At 36.0% G+C, this 26,814-nt stretch overlaps 1 protein-coding gene across 3 annotated transcripts in view; it reads right to left on the bottom strand.

The window, feature by feature from the left end:
* Piezo (piezo type mechanosensitive ion channel component) overlaps nucleotides 1–26,814 on the bottom strand; it is a 1,325,935-nt gene that overhangs the window by 611,603 nt on the left and 687,518 nt on the right. For all 3 annotated transcript variants that reach the window (XM_090398322.1, XM_090398324.1, XM_090398323.1), the window contains one exon: nucleotides 18,781–18,941. In XM_090398322.1, the coding sequence (XP_090254448.1) occupies nucleotides 18,781–18,941 (161 nt within the window). The remainder of the gene's footprint in view (nucleotides 1–18,780; nucleotides 18,942–26,814) is intronic.

Below are 26,814 nucleotides of genomic sequence, written 5' to 3'. Positions count from 1 at the left end.
ACAATTTTACCCTTCTTCCACTCCCTTGGAACTTATGCTGTTATAAGACTCATATTAAACAGGCATGCCAATGCCACTGCAAATACCCTGAAACATTCCCGTAAGATGTGTGGTGACATGTCGTCAAATCCTGTCGCATTATTGACATCAAGGTTATTTATTTCCTCAAATCTCTCCTGACCACTTAAATTAAGCCATCCTCTCCTATGTCCTATACACTTAAGTTTCTCGTGATTTTCCTGATGAGGATGAAACAACCTTATATATCACTCACTAAATACCTCAACAGTGTCTTCTGCAGCAGTTACCATTCTACCACTTTCATTCATCAACATCATCTTACCATAATCATTCTTCCTTCTACTTGCCACTTATCTAAACAAAACTCTCTAGGTTTTTTCTTCACCCGATTTGCTATTTCTGCACATACTGCACTTTTGTCCTTACTGAGTCACTCTTCTGGCTTGTACTTTATACTTTTCATGTAACTGATTATTACTATTATTCATCTTGTACTGCCTCCAAACTGCCTTCTTAAGCCCCTCATTCATCCATTTTACACCTACCTAATTCAGCCTTTTGAATACATTCACATGTTGATGCTATTATGTATTTCTTTGTTAGATTCCAAGCAGCATTTATTTCCTTACTGCTCAACTCCTCATTCCATTCTATAGCTACAAGCTGTCTCCTAAGCTTGTCAACAATCACCAGCCTTGCACTTCCACATATATTCTTTCCTCACAGAAGTATGTATATGGCTAACCATAACACAGGTGATCACTTCAAGATCTCTCTCACCAACTGGAGGAAAGTGCTCGTAACACCACTCACAATTACATCCTGTGATGAAATGATCAGATCTAAAACTCTTGATCCTTTCATGCTCTCCTTTACATGTTGCCTGAGATAGTTGTCTGTAAAAAATTCAAACTCAAAGAATTCATTTTCCTCATTCCCAAGTGCTAGCTCATCATCTGAATCTATACTGCCATAATTAAAATCACCTATAATAATTACCCAATTACCCTTGCTTTATTCACTAACCCATTATTTTATTTTTTTTACATTTCTTGATCACCATCCTCCACATTCCCTGGCCTACAGCAACATCCTACTAAATATGTCTTTTTTTGCCAACCTCCACCTTGTCAACACCACACTGCCACTATTTCCCTGCTTCATGTCTGCCTTATGCAGACATAATCCCCCTGCCATCAATTAGCAGTACCCCCCCACACACACACCTCCCTTCTTGTCCTTTCTATCCTCATGAAGAACACTGCATCCTTCCATTTCTATTCCAGCTATGATATCATCTTCATTCTACCATGTTTCACTTATTCCAAAAATTTTGGGGCAAATAAATTCAATCAGCGAAACCTTTCATCCCTCCCTTATTTTGTATACCTCTGGTATTTGTAAATAAACACAGCAGGTCACTTATAACAGATGACCTGTTAAAAAGTGACCTGCTGATGTATAAACAGTCCTATCCAAGCCACTTTTTGGTTGTAATTTCCCCACACCTGCCCTTGCATAACCACCACTATCATTGCTTACCACATATATCCGTTTAGTCTGAACTTCCCCACTCACATCCAGATCTATTCCATTTCTATATTGCTGGCTTCCCCTATTTCCCCGTTCCTCTTGCATTCCTGTTCTCTCTTCATCTCTCGCACTACTCCTGTTTCCATTGCGAAGCACTCCTGTCTCTTCAATACCACTCTCCTGATCTTTCACTTCATCTCTTACTTCTGATCTTTTGCTAGCATCATACACTGTACTTCCATCTAGCAACACTTTCTCCAGTGCACTCACTCCAAAGAGCCATTTAAATGCAATCCAACACGTCTATATAATTTCATTCTTCCCTCAAAAGGGAAATGCCTCTTCACAGAGCTCTACTAGTATACCATTCATGATTCTGGCTATCTGTCTCAACTCATCACTGTCATACTTTGGCAACGCACTAACAACCTCTCCCACTATGCTCTTATCTTTCACTCTTCTCAATAGCCTCCATAATCTCCTGATATTCGCCCTTACATTCAAATTATGTCCATTTAAATTACTTATCCCCACAACCATCATTAATTCTCATTTCCTATTCCTTTTCCTCTTCTTCTTTTCATCATAAATTTGTTCATAGCAAGCAAATGCATCATGTACTTTCGTTTCTATTATTAAGTAGTGTTCAACATTGGGGTTCCATGCCTTCAGCTATTTTGAGAACAAAGCTAACGGCAAAGAAATTTCTGCAAGACCCTTCACTATAAATTGTTTAACTACCTCTTCCTGTTTCTTTTTTCCCTATTTTGCAACAGTTGTTCCTCCAGTTCAACCAATTCTTTGTTGGTAAACTCTTCAGGGGAACTTTCTATGAGTTGAATTATGTCGTCATCATTCACTTCGAGATTCAGATTGTTTGCTAGGCCCACTATTACAAACTTCCAAAATCATGCACAAACCTTTTTAATGTCTTTTTCCATATGCCACTCATACATTCAGAGGTCACTTCGTCCCAAGCCACAGCAATATTTTTAATAGCATGATAAATATTGAATATTTTCCAGAATTATAATAAATTTAGTTTAATCCTTAATCCAAGTGTTAGCAAATCAAGTTTGCGCCTGAAGATACTTAATAACTGAGACAACTCGTAGCAAAGGTGGACCAAGCTATCATCACTCCTATCTCAGTATCTCTGACATCTCCTTGTGGATATGTATAATGCTATGCATTAAGGGAAGGGCCACTACACAGACCACTTTCGACCTTTATTGAGGTCTCGTCAGTTGGACCAGGCCCAGAAGTGAAGATACCAAGGCAGAAGTAATGGAGAGGTCATCTCTACCTATAAGAGTTGCCAAAAGGTGTACCACCTTATTATTATATTACTCTGAATTCAGAGAAAGATGTTGAAAATTTATTTTCCACTTGGTTAGGCTACAATAAATTTAGTTTAATCCTTTATCCAAGTGTTAGCAAACAAAGTTTGCACCTGATCATACTTCAAGACTGAGGCAACACAGCAAAGATGGTCCAAGCTATCAATCACTCCTATCTCAGTATCTCCGATAATGCAAAGCATACTTCCTTGCAGATATGTATAATGCTATGCATTAAGGGAAGGGCCACTACCCAGACTGGTTTTTCGACCTTTATTGAGGTCTCGTCAGTGGGAGCCAGGCCCAGAAGTGGAGATACCAAGGCAGAAGCAATGGAGAGGTCATTTCTACCTATACGAGTTGCCAAAAGGTGTACCACCTTATTATTAAATTACAAGATGTTGAAAATTATCTTTCTCTAAATCCAGAGTAATTTAATAATAAGGAGGTACACCTTTTGCAAACTCGTATAGGTAGAGATGACCTCTCCATTGCTTTTGCCTTGATATCTCCACTTCTGGGCCTGGCTCCCACTGACGAGACCTCAATAAAGGTCATAACAGGTCTGGATAGTGGCCCTTCCCTTAATGCATAGCATTATACATATCCACAAGGAGATGTGCTTTGAATTATTGGAGAAACTGAGATAGGAGTGTTGATAACTCGGTCCACCTTTGCTACGTGTTGCCTCAGTCTTGAAGTATCTTCAGGCGCAAACCCTGTTTGCTAACACTTGGATAAAGGATTAAACTAAATTTATTATAGTCTAACTAAGTGGAAAATAAGTTTTCCAGAATTGCATGAGAGTCTGGTCATTTCCTTCAGTAGCAGAAATCTTGTGAAAAAGTTTTCCACAGATAATCAGCCCTTAAACACTGCAAGAACTCCCTGATCCATAGGTTGGATCAATGAAGTAATGTTTGAAGGAGAAACATGACCTTGAACTTGGTGAAGATCACTGCTATAAGACGTATAAGACGGATGACCTGGAGCATTATATAAAATAAACAAAATTTTAAATTCTACATTTCTTTTACACGATAGCTTTTTATTTCACTTGCATAATAGTTGATTAAGGCATCCTCAAGCAATTTTTGATTCGTCCATGACTTCTTGTTGCTCCGATAATAAATTGGAAGTGTGCTTCCTAATGTTTTTGAAGATTCGTGGATTCTCACTATGCCATATCACAAATGGTTTCAGTTTATATCCAGCCACATTACCCATAACATAATCATAATATGGGCATTAAGAGCTTTGAAAATAGGTATAGATTTTAGCTTTTTGTGGATGAATGTCTGCTCGAGCATTTTTTCCGAAACAAGGACGTCTCATCCATATTAAATATTTGCTCTGGCAAATAATTTTCCTCCGTAATAAATTTATCCAATTTTTCCAAAAACTCCTTGGCAGCCTTCTCATGCACTTGCAGATTCACCCTACATTTTTACATTATGAAGTGCAAAACGGTACTTGAATCTCATGAACCAACCGGAAGAAGCGTTGAATTCATAGTCATATTTGGATTCTGCTTTCTCCCACACTAGATCAATTGAAGAGACTTAGTGCCTTAGCGGTTATGGTCACAGTGCTAAGGGGTATGTGTTTTTGGTTCAGGTCCTCTACTCATGATGCAAGTAGTTTTTCCATATCACCGATAAGACCTTATCGTTGCTTTATCACTATTGTCGATTTACACTCTCTGTCCAAAAAAGAAACACCAAACTTTTGATAGAAAATAAAATATTCCAATTATAATTATTCAAATTTATTTCAATCAATATACTCTCCTTCAGCTTCGATACAGCATTTGGCAGGGTCAATTAATTTGTTAAATGAGTTTTTTAGAATTGGTTTTTGGGATACTGTTGAGGGTTGTAACTACCACTTGAACGTTTTCAATGGTGTCGTATTGCTTTCCTTTCATCAGCAAATGAAGTCGGGGGAAGAGAAAGAAGTCACATGGTGCTAAATCAGGTGAATACGGCAAGTGATCCAACACACAATCTTGGTTTTTGCTCAAAAACTGTCTCACAATGTTCAAACGATAAGATGATGCAAATCACGAATTCAAATTATGTAGGCCCAAACTCTCGGTCAAAATGTTGTGCACAGTTGAATTTGGAATCTCCAATTCATCTTCAATCAATCTCACAGACAATTTTGGGTTTACTTTGATGAAATCATGCACTTTTTGGATGGCCCAGCGTTTCATCATCCATAAGCGTCTCACGACCACTTTGAAATCACTTAAACCACTCGTAAACTTCAGTACGAGATAAGCATTCATCACCGTATGCTTTTTGAAGCAAAAATGAGTTTAACACAATCACAGCTCTCTGTTTGAAACTCATTTTTCGATAGTTCATCAAAGCACACTGTCACTCTTGGCACTATAACTCGGCTTCTAATGAAAAAAATGTCATAAACAGACACAACACTAATGAAGGTTGCTGCCTTCGACAGCAGAAAGATACAACAGGTGCCACTAGATCAATTACTCGCCTCTTTTTCTGCGATTCTTCACTAGGTTTTTTGATTGTGCATGTTGAGGCCATGTTGCACAAAGCATCGTGAAATATATAACAATAAATACATAAATAACCCATTTCTCAAACACAAAATCAACAGAGTAACTGTCGAAGCTGAGGGAGGTTGCTGCTGAAAGCACTGTTGCCACTGTGCATGCTTTACCTTACTCACTTCTGTCTTGTTTGAAAGTATAGCTGATAATGTTATTTATTCCTTTATGGGATCACGGATGCATCTTCAAAGAGACGCATTTAATTTGCCTCAAAAGGATGTAAGTCGAGGGATGACTGTATATATATTCTCAAATTTTTTTTTTTCTTTCCATAAATTGTGTGCTTTCTGTACTCAATGACTGCATTATAAACAGCTATTATACATATCATCTTTAAAGGTGCTTGTGGCATGACTATAAACAATAAATTACACGTAAACCATAGTAATTAACTTTAATGAAAAGAAAGTATAGATATTTCGTACTGAAAATAACAATAGATCATCAGTCCAAAGAAACAAGCAAATCAAAGAAACAGGAAAACACGGTACATACTGGATAGTGTGTTTAGTATATTGAATACACGAAACTTCAAAAGTCTGGTCCGGCACCAAATAGTATTCACACTAAGCTCATCTTCTCCATAGAAGCAGGTTTAAATATGAATGCCTTTTCAAAGAAAGTTGTGAAGCCCTTTTACATCAGTGAAATCTGAATTGGAATGTTTGTCTCTCTCTCTCTATCTCCCACAAAAGTTTGGGATATTCTTATTTTATGTACCCATCAAAAATAGTTGGTCAATGGGACATTATATCAAGCAATACTTAGTCTTTATTTGAGTTGTAAGTCAGCAGTTAGAATTGAAGGAAGTACAGAAGGTGGTTTAATGTTAAATATGGTGTGAAACAAGGGGATGTACATTATCCCCTCTGTTATTCATTATCTATATGGATCACATTATGAAGGAAAGTGGTATTAAACCTGATATCAAAACTGGGGATGTTAATCTCAGTTCTTTGCTTTGTGCAGATGATGTTATACTTCTAAATATATCCACTACAAGTCTGCAAGATTCCCTCACTAAATTGAATAACTGTTGTAATAGATATGGTATGAAGGTCAGGATTAAAAAGACAAAGACGATGAAAATAGGCAGAAACATTGAAAATATCAACTGCATTGTGAATGGAGAACCTATAGAACAAGTAAAACATTTCAGCTACTTAAGCACAATGTTTAGTCAAGATGGTAAAATTAATATGGAAATAGACAACAGAATCAATAAAGCTGGTATGGTAGGAAGTCAAATGAATAAATTTATATGGAATAAGAGAAAAATTAGTCAAAACACTAAATTAGCTGTATACAAGACAGTATTCAAGTTAATTTTAACTTATGGATCTGAGAGCTGGGTCAGAAGTAAAACACTTGACCAGACTAGAGACTGCAGATATGAGAGTCCTGAGAAAGATTAGGACATGAACAGATGGCATCAATTGCAATATCATATTAAAAACGAGGATATTAGGAAAGAATCTGACATTGTTAGCATCCAGGAATGTGTTAGTGGAACTAATCTTAGGTGGTATGGTCACTTAAACAGAATGGGAGAGGAAAGATTAGCAAAACAAGTGTTCTCTGCCAGGTTGGCAGCAAAACGACCCAGAGGAAGACCAAGATATAGGTGGATTGATACAATAGAAAGTGACTTAGCAGATATAAATATAAGATCTGATAATGTTGGAGTCTTGACAGGTAACAGACTGATTTGGAGGAAAATTGTAGATAGGAAGTTAGCAATGATGTAATTTTTCATGTAGTACTATCATATCCTCCTTTCTTTTAGTGTTGCATGGTGATCAGCATTCATTTTAGAAATTATGAAAGCATTCATTTTAGAAATTATGAAAGCATTCATTTTAGTGACCTTGAAGACACGAAAACGCTTGGTGTGCAGGAACAAACTATGCCTGAGGAGCGTGGCAGCGAATGCGTTAAAGGCAAGTAACAAATGTGTTTCCAGAATATTCAAATACTTCCAAGTGACTCCCACTTTCACACCACTCAAACAAAATTTGCCAATATCATCATCATCAAATTCCTGATATATACCCTCAAGGGGAGTACAGGATATGATAGTACTACATGAAAAATTTACATCATTACTAACTTCCTATCTGCAATTTTCCTCCAAATCAGTCTGTTAAATGCCAAGACTCCAGTATTATCAGGTCTTATATTTCTGTCTTCTAAGGTACTTTTTACTGTATCAAACCACTTACATCTATACAAGACATACGTGCCAATATCATCTTTTCTTAAATATGTCTTTACCTGGTGTTCATCAAGTCCCATATTTGTGCAATCCATCTTATTTTGGTGCAAATTTGCCATTCTACTGAGAAGAGAATTAGGAGAATTAACTGAGTATTAAGGTTATTTTCTTTCATAAAATGACATAAATCTGGGGTTGACACAAGTCATAAGATTGTTTAGAACAATTTCAAACTGCTATGCATAAGCATTTCACATATGGACATTAATTCAATGAATGCTCTAAAGCATTCATTGAATTAATTGAATTAATCAAGTTATCCAATCTGCAGCCCATGAGCCAAGTTGGATACTCTTGAACTTAGCAATGCAGCCCCATAAGGATCTTAAACTTTTGACATTATTATGTGATGCGAAAAATTATGCTTTTCAATTTCATACAGGAATTTAAGAATAGGTTTCAAGATTTCAGAAATAATTATTTTTTTTTTGTATATTTGCAACTTCATTTACAGTTGACATAAATACATCACCTTCGAGTTTTCAAATGAAATGTATAGAGTTGCAATCAGATATTCCACTCAAAGAAAAATTTAATCATTTCTCTCTGCTAGATTTTTATAAAATCTATCTTCTCAGAGAAAAATTTGCTTCTCACAATCACACTTTATTCATGTTAATCATTTTCGAGAATGAAGCATAGGAAGAGCAAGTATCTCAGTAGTCTCATGCTTATATTGCCCTCTTTTTTTTTAATGTTATAATAAAAAATCTAAAAAAAATAAAGGAAGTTTTGTTACTTATATCCATTAACTATATTATACATTTTATATGCCCAGACTTAAAAGACAGCCACTTTTAAACAAACAGTTATAGTTAGATTTGCATTCACCATTGTTTACCCAGCTCTAACACTGACAGTGACCTGAAATTCTCAGAGTGAAATATACTGTTATCCATGTTTTATTTAACTAAACATTCAACTCTTTCACTGTAGTTATAGTTACATGTTTGTCCCATAAATTAACAGAGAAACCCACAGTTTTGCAAAAATATACACTTCAATGCAACATCACAAAAAGCTAATTTTATTAATTTATATTCTTTGGTTCCATCTTATCAAACAATATGAGTTAAAATGTCATCATTCTCAAGAATAATACATATTCGTGAGAATTAGAAATGAGCATTATTATTCCTATAATCTTCTTTCTTCTTCTTCCTAACATGGAATATAGGCCATGTGGCCTGTTCCGGTCTCATGCCATCTCTTTCTTGGTCTTCCGATTCTTCTTTTTCCACTTATTTTGTATCTGTATAACATTTTTGGTAGTCTGCTGTTGTCCATTCGATTTAAATGTTCTAGCCATTTTTGTTTATACTGTCTTATGTAGTAATTAATTGGTTTGATTTTTAGGGATTGTAAGATTTCTTCATTTGTTTTGTGGTCCCACTTGGTATATCCAGCTGTTTTTCTGAGGAACTTCATTTCTGCTGTTTGAATTCGTTTTTCATCTTTCCTTTTCATGGTTCATGTTTCACTTCCGTATAGTACAGTTGGTTTTGACAAGACATTATGTAGTCTGATTCTAGTGTGTTTTTGTACCAGGGATGGCTTAAATATACTGTTTATTATGCCATTTACTTTGACAAAGTTTGATATTTTAGTGTCTATGTCTTTTTCTTCTTTGTATGATAGATCACATCCCAAATATCTGAAAGTGTTTAATTGTTCTAGTATTTTATTATCTATCACTATTTTACTTCTTATTGGGTTTTCTCCTTTGAATGCCATTATTTTTGTTTTTTCTTTGGATATTGTCATATTATATTGCTTTGAGATATCATTTAATGATTTTAATGATCTTTGTAAGTCATCTTCTGATGTAGCTAATACTATTTGATCATCTGCAAATAGTAGTGTATCTATCTTCATTTGCGGGGTCATTTGTATACCAAATGGGTTATGCTGTTTCCAGATTGTTAATATTTCATTTATATATATATTGAAAAGCAGAGGTGAGAGGGTACATCCTTGTCGTACTCCTCTTGATATATCTTTCCATTCTGAGGTGTGTTCTAATTTAACTGCTATTTTATTTCCTGTATATATTTCTTGAATAGATTGTAAAAGTTGGTTTGGTATGTTTAAATTGGTTAATATTTTAAACAATTTTTGTCAACTAATTTTGTCAAAAGCTTTTTCATAATCAATAAACGCCACATGTGTTTCTTTTTGAAATTCTCTTCTCTTTTCTATTAATAATTTTAAAGTAAAAATTGGATCTATGCAGGATCGGCCCTTTCGGAAGCCATTTTGTTCATCTAGTAATTTGTTTTCTACAATGCTGCTTAGTTTCTCTTTTAATATTCCTGCATATATTTTATATCCTGTATTCAGCAGGCTAATTCCCCTATAATTATTGCAATTGTCTTTATTTCCTTTTTTATAGATTGGGATGACCAGTGCTTTTTTCCAAGAGTTAGGGGTTTTTCCGGACATCCAAACTATATTAAAAAATTTCAAGTCTTTCATTAAATTTTTCACCTGCATTTTTGTATAGTTCTATATTTATATTGTCTTCTCCTGGCATTTTCCAATTTTTCATCTTTTTTATTATATTTTTCAGTTCTAACATTGTGATATTTTCTATTAGGTCATTCTTTGTCTTATAAAATTTTAATTCATTGTTCTCATCTGTCCAGAGATTTTGGAAATAGGTCACCCATTTTTCTAAATCTATTGTTTGTATTTTTATCTTATCTTTTATTTCTTTATTCATGTATTTTATTACTTTATAGGTTTTGGGTTGTGGCTTAAATAAATCCTTTTCTAGTACTGTTACGAAATTGTTCCATCTTTCTCTATGTTTTTTCCTTACTTCTCGTTTTGCAATTGCACTATTTCTTTTATACTCTATTTCTGCTTCTATTGTTTTGGAATTTAGCCATTTCTGGTAACTGTCCTTTTTGGTTTTTATTATATTTTCTATTTCTTTGTTTCAGTCTCGTAGTCCTCTTTTTCTAATCCATTTGTGCTTTATTCCTAAGGTTTCTGTTGCTGCTTTTTGTGAGAATTTGTTTCAAATTTTCCCATTCATCTTCTATTTCCCTTGATTCATGTGTGGTTTCTGTTTTTAAGTTTGTGCATTTTTGATATTGTAGTCTAACTTGAGGATCCTGTAATGAAGAAATTTTGTAGCTTGGCTGGTAAGAATTTTCAATTCTATGTTTTTAGCCACTTTGGTTTAAAATGAATTTTTGCTGATACCATATAATGATCAGAGTTTAATTCAAAGCCTCGATATGCTCTTACGTCTAAAATTAACTCCGCTAATTTAAAATTTGTGATAACGTAATCAATTACTGATTTGTATCCTCTGGCTGACCAAGTATATTTATGTATTTCCTTGTGTTTAAACATTGAATTCATTATTCTCATATTATTATAAATGACAAAATCGCGCAATCTGCGACCATTTTGATTACATGCATCTTCGCCAAATTTACCTATGTTTGTTTTGTATTTTTTGTTTCCTATTCTGGCATTTAAATCTCCTGCTAGCAGTAAATAGTCAGTTTTGTTTGTTTTATTTATGGCATTCTGTAATTCTTTATAAAATATATTACTGTCTTCTTCTTTTCCCTCTTCTGGTGCATATGCACCAATTATTGTTATGTGGCCTCTTAATGTCTTGAGTCTAATTTCTATTAGTCTTTCATTCAAATAGTTGTAATATACATTCCTATAATATTTCTCACAAATGCATAGATGGAGATGACGGTGCTGCCACAAAGGTGACGCCTTTGTGGCGGCACCATCATCTCCATATGTACCTTTGTGAGATAGGGTGAGGTGGTACATTTGATACCACCAAAATGCAGCATGCCTTTTCTCCTTCAAAATGGATTGCTTCCCTTACCCTCAGTAATACAGAGTAACCAGAAAGGATCAGGTCTCATAGGACACATTTAATTTGCCTCTATCTTCTCTTGGCATAAACATATTATATCAACAGCTTTCGCATGGCATCTAAAAAATAAGCATTACTTTCCACTCAAGATGCTATTTTTCACCCATAAAGCTACAAAACTTATTCAAATCACAAATCTTCCCATCTTTAGAACTCCAAATGTTGTCCAGCAGAGAGAGAGAGAGACTTCTATCTCACAGATGCATTATTTCAGCTCTGTATCTTTACTGCAGATACTTTTATGATCATAATCCCATGAACTGGCAACTACCATTCGGCAGGTTCTGTTGTCAAAACAAGAACAGCACTGCAAAATATCCCATTCCAACACAACTGCTATTTTGTTCGATCACCTCCTTTATGAAGTGGCACAATCTTGCACTCCTTAGGTACTTGACCGAGTGCAAGACTCGTATTAAAAAAAATGTCAAGGCAGGTGTCAACTCCCTGGCACATTCCTTCAGAATATGTGGTGATATATTATCAAGTCCTACAGCCTTATTAACATCTAGTTTACTCAACACCCCATACACCTCTTGCTCACTTACAGTCAGTCTCTCCTCCCCATCATTAACTGCTCTCAATCTCTCCATGAAGTCACATTCACAAGATTGAAAGACCTGCTCATTAAGTATCTCCACCACACATTCTGCAACAGCTGCTTTATACCATTTCCTCCAATCAATGTCATTCTTCCATAATCATTCTTTCTTTTGCTGGTTACATATCGAAAGAACTCCTTAGGATTCTTTTTGGCTTCATTAGCCAACTGCTGTTCATACCTTTCTTTAGCTACCCTCATCAACCAAGTCATCCTCCTTGCCTGGTCTTTGTAGACCTCATGGAGTTGATTATTTCCACTTCTCTTATGCTGGCCACACAATGCTCCTTTTCTCTGTATTGCATGCTGAATCGCTTTATTCATCCATCTCACATGTACCTTATTTAACCTTCTCACCCTCGGAATACATTTAGACATTGCATCAACTAGATAGTTTTTGAAAATCCCCCAAGCTACATTGATCTCTTTTCCAGCTAACTCCTCATTCCATACTACACCCCACAAGTTGTATCCTGAGCACTTCATAATCACCCCCCCCTTGTAGTTCCACATATACCCTTTTCTCTCAGAGGTCCTCGCACTGCTGGCAACCACCCAGGTAATCACCTCACGGTCACTCTCACCAATTGGTGGATGATTTGACACCTCATAATTACATCCTCTGATGAGATGACCAAATCCAAGACCCTCAATCCTCGTGTGCCCTCTGTTACATACTGTCTGAGATAGTCATCCCTCAAAAACTCAAGAAACTCGTTTTTTTTACTTCCAGTTGCTATCTCATCATTCCAGTCTATATTGCCATAATTAAAATCACCCATAATGATCAACCTTTTCTTATTTGCTTGGCTAATTTGATTATACATTTCATTATCCCCACCATCGACATTACCTGGTCTATCATCCAACCAAGTATTTGATTCCATTCACCTCTATCTCACACCATACTGCCTCAAAACCACTGGCATTATTTCCTTCTTGTATCTCTAATTTGTATGGACATAACTCTTTCTCTATCATCAATAGCACCCCCCCTCCCCTTTTACCCCCCTTCTATCCTCACAAAACACATCACACTCTTCCATTTCTATTCCAGTCACGATGTCGTCCTCTTCCAACCATGTTTCACTTATTCCAACAATCTTTGGGTGAACAGACATAATTAGTGCAACCATTTCATCTGCCTTGTTTCTTATACTTCTAGCATTTGTATACAAACACAACAGCTCATTTCTGGATCTACAGCTAGTTCCACTGATACCACTCACTCGAGGTGATCTCTCCATGCTTGACTGGGGCCATTTCCCTTTCTGCTTATTCATTTTAGAACCCTTTTCAATTCCAACTGTTTTCTTTTGATCCCAGGTCATCCCATTCTTTTCCTATCTATACATGCTCTCACCTCCTCATGGAGCATAAACCTTTCTCATGCTGTGTACTCCTGTCCACCCTGACTTGAGAATGGGTGTGCAAAAGGAGTATCCCTACTCCTCTTGCACACCCATTCTCTCATTTTCTATATTCATACCACTCATTTCCTCATTCATAACCACCTCTTCAATCTCTCTTGTCTTACTCTCCTGCTCTTCCACGTCACTTCCCACTTGATCTGATTCATTCTCTCTACTTTTTTATATTTTTAAAAGTTGTTTGTGGTTTTCTTAATTCAGGTATGTTCTGTTCAGTAAGATTTTCTATTGTCTTCTTCTTTTCATTATACGTCTATTATTTCAAAAGTAAACCAATTAACATTAGACCTTATTTATTTTTTGTAATGTTTATTTTATTGTATCTAGTATGCATTTTTTCTCATCCCCCCCTCCCAATTTTTCTATGCGTTCAAGGATTAAGTTCCTAATTTTATAATTCATTATTTACTTGTAGCACATTTTATGTATTGGAGTCACTGAATTTTCAGGTGTCATGTCTCAGATATTTTTTCCTATCGGTGGTTGTTTTAATTTAAGCTATATTACTGCTGATACAATTTCATGATCAAAATCCATAAATTAAAGATGCAAAGAAATTATATTGTTGGTTTAATCCTTTATCCAAGTGTTAGCAAAGAAAGTTTGCAGGTGAAGTAACTTCACCTGCAAACTTTCTTCCTTCTGCAAACAAGTAACTGGGCTACTTGTATATAGAGGCTAATGACTTCACATCACTTGCCTTGGTATCCCATAATGCAAAGCACACATCTTTACTGACATGTATATCGAACTATGAGAAGGGTCACTACCCAGACTGGTTTCAACCTTTACTGAGGTCTTATCAGTGGGAGTTAGATCCAGAAGTGATACCACAGTTGAAGTAATGCAGAAGTCCATATACAAGTAGTCAAAAGGTGTTTGACTACTTTAAAGGCTGCAGGTTCAAATCCCAATGTGTGCATTGATGTTTCAGAATGTCTTTAGGTGGGAGATGAATTTCATTGCCTAGTGTGAGACCACCCTCATTCTGCATATTGAAGGCCTTAAGCAGTTTTAAAAAGTTCCATGTTTGGCCTGTAGAGAAGGGTGTCTGGACTATACAAAAACATATATAAATAAGATCTAACTGATAAGCTTAGGCGTTGCTGGTTATTCATTACTTATTTTTTCACGGTATTAACAACACCACAAACACTTTTATCAACAAGGATGTTTTATTAACGCTAATATTTCACTGATTTTCAAATCAGCATCATCAGAGCACAACACACATGTAAACGCGACAGTGAGTGAAACAATATAATTGCAGAAAGACAAAAGATCTAAAGTCCTATTTTTGGCGCCCTCTAACGAAAAAAAAAAAAAAAAAAAAAACAGCAGCAGTTATCCAGGAGTTTTTCTTAGGATAACCGTCTCCCAAATTTTTGGCAAATTAATGCAACCATATTTGTTAAGGTTGGGAGAATTCTTCAAAGCCATTGCTGACTCAAAAAATAGTCTTTCAGATCTATAACGACTCCTAAATAGCACATTCGTTTTTCTCCAACTAATCCTGTGTGAAGGAGGATTAGATGGAGAAAAACGAATGTGCTATTTAGGAGTCGTTATAGATCTGAAAGACTATTTTTTGAGTCAGCAATGGCTTTGAAGAATTCTCCCAACCTTAACAAATATGGTTGCATTAATTTGCCAAAAATTTGGGAGACGGTTATCCTAAGAAAAACTCCTGGATAACTGCTGCTGTTTTTTTTTTTTTTTTTTTTTTTTTTTTTTTCCCGTTAGAGGGCGCCAAAAATAGGACTTTAGATCTTTTGTCTTTCTGCAATTATATTGTTTCACTCACTGTCGCGTTTACATGTGTGTTGTGCTCTGATGATGCTGATTTGAAAATCAGCGAAATATTAGCGTTAATAAAACATCCTTGTTGATAAAAGTGTTTGTGGTGTTGTTAATACCGTGAAAAAATAAGTAATGAATAACCAGCAACGCCTAAGCTTATCAGTTAGATTAATGATTCTGCACGGAGAAGATATTGTTTACAAAGCGCGACGGTTCGGTAAGTTGAAACTGAAATTGTCCAGAAAATTGAACCGGTTAGCCTTCCTTAAACGATGCCGCGACAACGATATTATTCCATCCTTTCTGAAATTCAAAGAAAAGTTGCAATCGGCAAAGGCACATCGTATTTATCGACGGGCGAGTTTAGCGCTTCTTCGAGAACAAATCGCCGCTACTCGCATAGAGCTTAGTAAGCTAAACAGCGCTATCACAGCTCTACAACAAGAACTAACTAACGTGTTAAATCTTGAAATAAGGACGGTCCTACAGCAGATCTCCGAAGTTGCAGCAAAAAAAGAATTCACAAAAGTTAAAAGCAAGCACCTAAAAAAATTTGAACTACTACAACAGCGCCAACATACGAAGTCCCGACCGCAACTTTGACGAGACCACGTGGTCGTAAACCTATCGTCGGAAACACTCACTGAAGAAGCCAAAAACGCCCTCAGTTTAGGACATAACTTTGCCGTCGCGCCCAAACAAATTCCTAAACTCGAAATTATGATGAAAGTAGAACGGGGTATCCACGATCTTCCGCCAGCAATGGCCAACAACGTGCGACTAGACATAGCAAGTATTATAAACAAAGCTAAGCCTCCAAAAACTAATATACCACATAAACAAATAACTGCCCTAAAAAAGTTATACAATAATAAAAATATTATTATTACAAAAGCCGATAAAGGAAATGCAACAGTTATCATGAATAAAGAAGAGTATAACAAAAAAATGCAAGATCTCATATGTGACAGTTCTACGTATCAAAGTATACATCGAGACCCTACAATGACGCAAAAGAAAAAAGTCCGAAAATTACTAAAAAAAGTGACATCATGGCCCAAAGAAATCATCAGGAAAATAAAACCAATTCATGTTAAAACACCCCGCATTTATGGATTACCAAAAATCCACAAAACTAATGTTCCCCTACGCCCCATAGTTGATAGCATAGATAGTCCCACATATAAACTGGCCCGGCATTTAGCGAAGTCGCTTGCCCCTCTTACTGGCAACTCCTCTACTTTTGTAAAAAATTCTATCCATTTCAAAACACTGGTTAAAAATCTAATCCTAAAAAATTCAGACATAATGGTTAGTTTCGATGTCACCTCCCTATTTACCAATGTACCACTTATAGACACTCTTGAATTAATCAAGTCTAAATTTCCCCCAGATATTTTTGAATTATTTCAATTTACCATGAATGCAGGTTACTTTACATGGGGGGGGAAATTCTACAAACAGATTAATGGTACGGCTATGGGTTCCCCCCCCCGTTAGCAAATTTTTACATGGAACACTTTGAAAACAAAGTACTTACCACAGCTACATACAAGCCACTAGTGTGGTTGCGCTATGTAGATGATGTGTTTGCCATCTGGCCCCATGGACAAGACACTTTGGATGCTTTTGTCACCTACCTAAACAGCCAACACCCCAAAATTCACTTCACAGTAGAAAAAGAATCAAATAACTGTTTACCATTTCTTGACACATTAGTCACCCGCCTTTCAGATGGATCACTATCTTTTTCTATTTACAGGAAGCCCACACACACAGGAAGATACCTACATAAACAATCACATCATCATCCAGTCCAACAGTACGGCATTTTAAAAACACTGACACACAGAGCCAGAGCCATTTGTTCTAACGATACAGCTCTGACCACTGAACTCCAGTACCTGCGCCATACGTTCTTAGCCAACGGCTACAATCCCTACAAAATAGAAAAAATACTACATAGGCCCATTACTTTGCCCCCCCCCTAATACACAAGAATACAACATGACCATTTCTATTCCCTATATCAGAGGTACATCGGAAAAGATAGCCAAAGTATTGGTGAAACATGGCCTTCGCACCACCTTCAAGCCTCATGTCAAGCTGGCAACTCTGATCCGCTCACCAAAGGATAAACTTCACCCTTTAGCACACCCAGGGGTGTATGAAGTTCCATGTGACTGTGACTTGGCCTATTATGGGCAAACAGGAAGATCAGTGAACATCCGCCTGGAAGAACATGAAAGATACATTCGCTACTATTACTATGGCAAGTCGGGACTGGCAGACCACGCTTTGGACACTCCTTCACACAGGATTAGATGGAGAAAAACGAATGTGCTATTTAGGAGTCGTTATAGATCTGAAAGACTATTTTTTGAGTCAGCAATGGCTTTGAAGAATTCTCCCAACCTTAACAAATATGGTTGCATTAATTTGCCAAAAATTTGGGAGACGGTTATCCTAAGAAAAACTCCTGGATAACTGCTGCTGTTTTTTTTTTTTTTTTTTTTTTTTTTTTTCGTTAGAGGGCGCCAAAAATAGGACTTTAGATCTTTTGTCTTTCTGCAATTATATTGTTTCACTCACTGTCGCGTTTACATGTGTGTTGTGCTCTGATGATGCTGATTTGAAAATCAGCGAAATATCAGCGTTAATAAAACATCCTTGTTGATAAAAGTGTTTGTGGTGTTGTTAATACCGTGAAAAAATAAGTAATGAATATATAAATAAGGTTAATAAAAAATAGTAAAGAAAATTCTTTCCCCACCAACAGTATTAATGTACTGCAGATTTACAAACTGCTTGTGGGTGAAAGTCACCAAATCAATGCAGTTTTATTGTCTTAAGTATTTAACTGTCCATGGGAGAAAAATAAATAAATTAGTAATCACCATTCTGTTGTCTTACAAAATTCAAGACGTCATTGCTTCTTCAATTTCTTTCATCAATCCAAAATTTCTCCATTATTGTCATTCAAAATGCACATCTATTTTTGCAATAAAGGACCCTCATTATTAACATGTTCTTTCTTTTAATATTATCAAATTCTATCTTTATATCGGAATTCCTCATGCTCATCATCTCCATGACAGCAATTGTATGCATAAACTTGAATTATCAAAGAATTATGATGAATGCATTCCATTAAAAATTCAACAAGATTCACATAAATTCATTCATATTCACACATTTTCAGAGAACAGTTTTAATTCCTTCAAAATTATCTTATTAATATCATGCTTAAAAGAAAATTTAAAAAATTAGTTTCATATTTTACCTTGAAAATGACTTGAAGGTTCTATTTTTAAGCCTCGAACTTTCTGCTGATAAGCCTTCATGTGATCCATCTTTTTTATTATTTTTTCCATTATCTCTTTTTCTGCAGCATCCTGTTCTTTGACTTCATTCATTTGGATTTCATGGATAAGCTCTGCACCCCTAAAACAGTAAAGTTTACTGTACACTATACTATTATTTCTTATTAAACTATATTAATAACAAAAAAAGTGTTGTTTACCATCACTATTCACTTGTAGAAATAGTCACAAATATTAAGAAACTAATTTTAATAGGAAAAAAATGTTCTTTATACAAAGCCTTTACAGAGATCTATGTACAGATATGAAAGGCTATTTAATGAAAGTACTGAAGTTCTACTTCACAGACCAAACCTTAAAATTGTTGAGTATAACAATTTGGAAAATTGTTGTACTCAACAATTTTCCAAACTTTTGTGTTGAATAGATTGTATCACACATAATTATCATTTCAGCCCAATAGTTTTAACTTAGCAAACATGTGCAACTACTTCTACAGAGAGATTCAAATTTCGTACATGCAGAGTACTGTTCTACTGATCAAATTCCTTACCATTTTACTTGTTCTATAAGTTCTCCATCCAGGATGGAGTTCGTGATTTCAATATTCCTGCCTATTTTCATAGTCTGCCTTTTTATTGTTGATTATTATATCAAACTTATTATAGCAGTTATTCAATTTAGTCAGGGAATCCTGCAGGCTATTACTGATTTAATTAAGAGTATAACATCATCTGCATAAAGAAAGAGCTGATATTAACATCTCTGTGATCTACATGGATGATAAATAATAGTGGAGATAAAGTGTACCACTGTCCCACAGACTTGATTTAACTGAATGATTGTAATCCTAATTTATCTCATAATGTGTTTAGTTCAGTCATCACTTCTTCTAGCTCTCTGTTGTTACTGCTTATTCTGGCTTTGGTGTTGTTTGCAACTGCCACATTGTCAGTGTATCAATAAATGATTTAGTTTAACTATCATCAATATTAATGCCTTTATTAAAAATTTAGCATTTAGATCTAGCTCACTCAGGGCATATTATAATGCTGCCATGAATAATTTGTGTGAAACAGTTATCACCTCAAGACACTTCTTTATTTATTTTGCATGGAGTGGTTTATATCTATCTATATATATATATATATATATATATATATATGTGGCGATTAGTTTTTACTCGGTTGTTATACATTTCAAAAAATAGATTTAATGACTCCAAGACCGAGATAACATATAAAGATTTTAATGATAAATACTACTAGTTTCGGCATATAGCAGCCTTCTTCAGGTATTTATAAAGGAAAGGAATACTAATAAACATTGAATTATTTAAATAAACAAACTGGAAATTACAGGTACAAATTGCCTCACATAATCGATACATAAAAACGTTGTATTTTTCAAGTTGTTCCAACTGGCGTGCCATTGTTTGTTGCAATTGTGCGTGCAAGTTCACGTGAACGCCAATATTGAATAACTGCAGCATGGCTATCTGGGATGTTATAACTTAAATTATTATTTAAGTGGACCGGGTTCAGTAGGATTTCCCGTGATTCTACGATTTTTCTTTCAAACTCATCTTCACAGCGAAAAATATTTTCTGATCTATTCCAGCATACAGAGTGGCTTTGTTGGTCATCATTAGGATTATTTGAAAAAAGAACATGACTGGATAAAGCAGTTGCATGAGATCTTTTGTATGAGATGTCTCTCTTATGCTCTTCTATGCGTTGTTCAATAGATTTGTTAGTTTGACCAAAGTATGGGATATTGCAATCACACCACAATTTATATACTCCAGGGTACTTAAGGTTGTGATGAGTAGGTTTTGGATGGCTGATTAGAGAGCGGATTTTTGGAAGTGTGGTGAAGAAGGTCCTGATATTATATTTTTTAAGGACTTTAGCTATTTTCTTAGAGACTGTGCTAATGTATGGAATAGAGATGCTACCTTTAAAATTAATAGTCTCTGTTGTGCACTGCTTAGGAGGGTTCAGAAGAAGTTTCTTAATTGTTTTTTCAGAGTATCCATTTTGTTTAAAAATAAGAGTGAGGTGATTCATTTCTTTTTGTAGTTCATCTTGTTCATTTAAGAGAGAACGTGCTCTGTGTCCTAAGGTAGATATAATTCCAAGTTTTTGTGGTGGAAAATGATGAGAAAGATTATGCAGATATCTATTGGTATGCGTAGGTTTTCTGTACATAGAGATTTTTAATCTTTCAGAGTATCGTGTAAGCATAACATCCAAAAAAGGTAAAGAGTTATTATTTTCTATATCAGCAGTAAATTTTATATTAGGATGTTGGATGTTTAGATGACGAAGAAAATCTGTGAGAGCTGTGTGCCCGTGATTCCAAATAATGAATATATCATAAACTTCCTCATAATATTCGGCTCTCATTACGCTCTCTACATCCTCTTATCCCACGCATCTATGGAGTTCCAAAAATTCATAAAGAAAACATCCCTCTTCGCCCAATTGTGGAAGGAATTGATTCACCTACATATAAACTTTCAAAATATTTAGCAAAGTACCTCAAGTGTTTCTCCAATAAATCTTCATCTTTCATCAAAAACACCACAGATTTTGTTTCTCATATTAAAGATATTCCCATCGATGATAATGATATTCTAGCTAGTTTGGACATTATATCTTTATTTACTAACGTTCCTACGGACGAGGTACTTACATTACTACAGGATAAATTATCCAAAAAAATGTTCACTTTATTAAAACATTGCATTCATTCTGGTTACTTCAGATATAAGGACTCCATTTACCAACAAAAACAAGGCCTGGCAATGGGCAACCCTTTGTCCCCTGTGCTAGCTAACATCTTCCTTGAAGACTTTGAAAAGAAAGCCATATCTTCCTTCTCATTTAAACCAAAAGTTTGGAAAAGATATGTTGATGATATATTCATTATTTGGAATCACGGGCACACAGCTCTCACAGATTTTCTTCGTCATCTAAACATCCAACATCCTAATATAAAATTTACTGCTGATATAGAAAATAATAACTCTTTACCTTTTTTGGATGTTATGCTTACACGATACTCTGAAAGATTAAAAATCTCTATGTACAGAAAACCTACGCATACCAATAGATATCTGCATAATCTTTCTCATCATTTTCCACCACAAAAACTTGGAATTATATCTACCTTAGGACACAGAGCACGTTCTCTCTTAAATGAACAAGATGAACTACAAAAAGAAATGAATCACCTCACTCTTATTTTTAAACAAAATGGATACTCTGAAAAAACAATTAAGAAACTTCTTCTGAACCCTCCTAAGCAGTGCACAACAGAGACTATTAATTTTAAAGGTAGCATCTCTATTCCATACATTAGCACAGTCTCTAAGAAAATAGCTAAAGTCCTTAAAAAATATAATATCAGGACCTTCTTCACCACACTTCCAAAAATCCGCTCTCTAATCAGCCATCCAAAACCTACTCATCACAACCTTAAGTACCCTGGAGTATATAAATTGTGGTGTGATTGCAATATCCCATACTTTGGTCAAACTAACAAATCTATTGAACAACGCATAGAAGAGCATAAGAGAGACATCTCATACAAAAGATCTCATGCAACTGCTTTATCCAGTCATGTTCTTTTTTCAAATAATCCTAATGATGACCAACAAAGCCACTCTGTATGCTGGAATAGATCAGAAAATATTTTTCGCTGTGAAGATGAGTTTGAAAGAAAAATCGTAGAATCACGGGAAATCCTACTGAACCCGGTCCACTTAAATAATAATTTAAGTTATAACATCCCAGATAGCCATGCTGCAGTTATTCAATATTGGCGTTCACGTGAACTTGCACGCACAATTGCAACAAACAATGGCACGCCAGTTGGAACAACTTGAAAAATACAACGTTTTTATGTATCGATTATGTGAGGCAATTTGTACCTGTAATTTCCAGTTTGTTTATTTAAATAATTCAATGTTTATTAGTATTCCTTTCCTTTATAAATACCTGAAGAAGGCTGCTATATGCCGAAACTAGTAGTATTTATCATTAAAATCTTTATATGTTATCTCGGTCTTGGAGTCATTAAATCTATTTTTTGAAATATATATATATATATATATATAGGTGGCAGATAGTTGGAAACCCTGACTACCATCCGTTGGATATCAAGGTAGCGCTGAATAAATTGAATAAAGAGTTGTGGAACAGTAGTTTTGGGACTGGCGATCCCATGTGAAAATATTGCCATTCACTAACCCGTGAATTATGGTCCAATCTTCCAAGATGAATCAAAGAGGAATAAAATGGCTCTGATTCTCTGGAGGCAAGATTGTTACTACCTATGGCAGCAGGCAGTTAAACATGAAGGCAGAGAGTGCTAAGAATCCCTGGGTAACCAGATCACACTGCCATTGGAAACTAGACCTTGGAACTTTAAACTGTAGGACTCTGAGATTAAACACACTTATATCAGGATGACAAATTAAATAAAGAAGACAACTATGAAATAACTGAAGTGCCACAGATTCTAGAAGAAGTTACATGGAGCATCCAAAGCTTGCAAAATGGAAAAGCTGCAGGTGAGGATGGAGTTATAGCTTAACTTCTAAAAGCAGGTGGGGAAATGATCTACAAAAGCTTAGAAAAACTATTTACCTTATGTCTGAATAAAAATGATGTACCAAGAGCATGGAAGAAGGCTACCTAATTCTGATATATAAAAAGGAGAAGTAGAAGACTAGACAAGCTAGACCCCATCAGTCTTCTCTCAGTGGCTTACAAAAGTCTTGGCTCATAGGCTTTATACAACGCTAGACCTAGCACAACCAAAAGAACAGGAAGGTTTTCAAAGGGGCTTTAGTACAATGGACCATATTAAAGTTTTACAACAGATTATAGAATGGTGTAATAAATATCAGTTACCATTATGTCTTGGTTTTATTGATTATGAAAAAGACTTTGATTCAGTAAAAACTTATGCAATACTTAAAGCATTACAAAACCAACAAGTGGAGAAGCCACACTTCAGAACCATCAAAGCAGCATATACCAATGTAACAGCAATAATTGATTTCAATGGAAACATCTCTGCTGTGTAAATACAGAGGTATAAGACAGGGTGACACAATATCTCCAAAATTATTCACAGCATGTCTAGATGAAATATTCAAACTTCTTGATTGGGAAGGGAAATGTCTGAAGGAGACATGGTATAAAAAAAGTGTTTTAATTGGTGTAGAGTGTGATTCTGTCGCAAATTGTGCTATATTTTTTTCTCTGTAACACAAGTGTTCTTTAGTGGTGCTGATTTTGTTATATTGAGTTATTTGTGGGTTACTGAAAAGGCGAGGTCAGAGTTGGATGCACCTGTGGTGGAAGATAAGATAAGTTTTTGTTATTTAGTAAAGTAAATATAGCTTATACTTGTAGTATGGCATAAGTAAATTAACTTACAGTAGAGTGTATAACATAGTATTTAGCATTTAGTTGTAGTAGTTCCTTGGCACTAAGTTAATGATGGTGGTGGCTGCAGCTCCAATTACAAATGGTATGTCACCAAGTCCTCACCAATTCATGGACTCTATTTTGCAAAACATAAAGCATTTTGTGGTATGCGGGACTTGTGGCATGCATGAATCACAGCAGATGGATATGTGGTGGGCGAGAGAAAGATATGCGCGTGGAGTAGATACGTGTGTAAAACGTATGCAATGGGAGGAATTCAGTGAGTTGGGTGTTACAATATTCGACCTCATTGCATCAGGAGCGAGAGAATCTCGGGAGACAAGTAGTGCGATAGGTGAGAATAACGAGCGAAATATGAATGAAAAAATAAGAGTGGGGGAGTGTGCAAGACTTGAATGATTGTGAAATTTTCAGAGATGGTCTTGATTGGGAGGATGAATGCTGAGCAAGAGTGACTAACTTGCAGAGGGAGAGACAGATGGGTTGAAATAAGAGGTGGAATGTCTGGGAAATGAGATGAAAAGTACAAAAAGATGAGAGTAGGTGAATAGAAGAGATGAATGCAAGGCAAATCAGAGGAGGAGTGAGAAAGAGTTATGGGAATGATAGAAGATGAGAGAATAGAAACAGTAGAGGAGAGGGAATGAGAGAGAGTTATGGGAATGATAGAAGAGGAGAGAATGGAAACAGTCAGAGAGAGGAAGTGAGAAGAATGCAAGAGAATGCTGGAACCAGGGATAGAGTTATGCAAGTATGAATAAGTAGGGTAAGTAGGGGAACACTGAGAAAAAAGGTTAGGAGAGAGAGAGAGAGAGGGATGCAGTGAGCATCAAGGAACAGAGTGGCAAGTGGGGTGATGTATGGAGACTCGATGATCCGTGGTGTGAAAGATATGATGCCAGAGGAGTGTTTGACCGGAGAAAGGGTGGATGAAATGATTGTGATGGTGGGCATGAATGACTTGAGAGGCAGTGTAAATCGAGTGGAGAGAGATCGGAGATTTGAGATTGTACAAAACAAAATGCAGAGAGGAAAGATAGTGTGTGTGTTACCCAGGTATGATAATGAGGAGCTTAGCAGAAGAGAAGTAATAATGAATAGCATAATAGCCAGAATGTGTCAGAAAAGAATTGGAATATATGGATGCTTAAAGGGCATTTGAGGACAGAAAGGAACTGTATGCGAGAGGCCACTTTCATTTGAATGAGGAAGGATGAAGACATCTGGATAGATTGCTGTTTTCTGAACGAGTTGGTGTGTCAATGCAGGGAAACTAGAGTTCCCAGGGTGGATGGTAGCAGAGGTGGCCTATTGTGAGAATGGGAGCTTGGGAGAAGCATGAGGACATCAGGTAACACAGAGTCCAGTGGGGTATGAAGGGGATAATGATAAGTATAGAAGCAGAGACATTTTTATGCTTTATACTAATGCCAGGAATATCCAGAATAAAGGAGATAAATTCGTGGCGCTGATAGCATCAGCCAGGACAAAGATTATCGGGATCACTGAGACATGGTTGACGGAAGATGATACAGTAACAGAATAGATGTAGCAGGGTACAACATTTTTTGGCAGGATAGCAGGGGAAAAACATGGTGGAGAGTACAGTTTATGATAGGTGATTATTTATGTCCTCTAAGAGTGGAGGCAGTAATGGTTTTGAACGCATATGGTGTGAGGTAGAGGTGGACAAGACAGGATATTTATTTGGTGTTGCTACAAGTCAAGGAGTACAGAGGATGGGGAGCAGGAGATGTTTAGGCAGTTGAGCTTGGCAAGTGCAAGAAAAATTATTGTTATGGGAAATTTTCACTACTACAGCAGTATAAGCTGGGAAGAGAAAAATGCATGTAGTAATAAGGGAATGGGATTTCCAGAATTCTTGAGGGACAAATCTCTTAGGCAACATGTAATAGAGGGAACAAGAGGTTCAAGAGTTTTGGATTTGGTCATAGCATCAGAAGAGCTGATAATAACTGAGATGACATCTTTTCCACCAGTTGAAGAGAGTGACCATGTGGTTTTGACATGGAAGATGAATAGACATGCTGCAGTATCAAAAAAAAGGGAACATACAGTAGACTCTCGACTATCCGGCCTAATGTGGCGGAAGGGCAGGCCGAATAACACAAAAGCCGGATAGGCTGGAGTTCTAGGCCTACCTTTTCACACAAATGTGAAAAGGTAGGCCTAAGATGAAAGAGTCAAAACTTACAGTTTTTAGTTTTTGAAAAAGTCCTTGATAGATGACTGCTTCACCCTTTTAGCCCTCTTCTGCAATGCAATGTTCCTCCACTTATGCAAGCAGATGATATCAGCTGGCGTCACTTCCTCCTGCTCACTAATGTACTGCAGCACTGCTTCAATCATCTCGAACCCTTCCAAATGGGGGATGAGATTTGTCATCTAAGGATGCCTCCTCCTCCTATTCCCCCCGTGTCACCATTTCCACAATATTGTTGTCAGCTATATCATCAACTTAGTCATCTGACATCCATTCTGTAATGTCCTCTGCATTGACATCATCAC

Source organism: Typopeltis vanoorti, chromosome 9, assembly GCF_054136105.1.
Source record: "Typopeltis vanoorti isolate ZY-2024b chromosome 9, IOZ_Tvanoo_1.0, whole genome shotgun sequence".
Taxonomy (NCBI): Eukaryota; Metazoa; Arthropoda; class Arachnida; order Uropygi; family Thelyphonidae; genus Typopeltis; species Typopeltis vanoorti.
The sequence above is the reverse complement of the archived record's forward strand: the minus strand, read 5'-3'. Positions and strand labels throughout refer to the sequence as shown.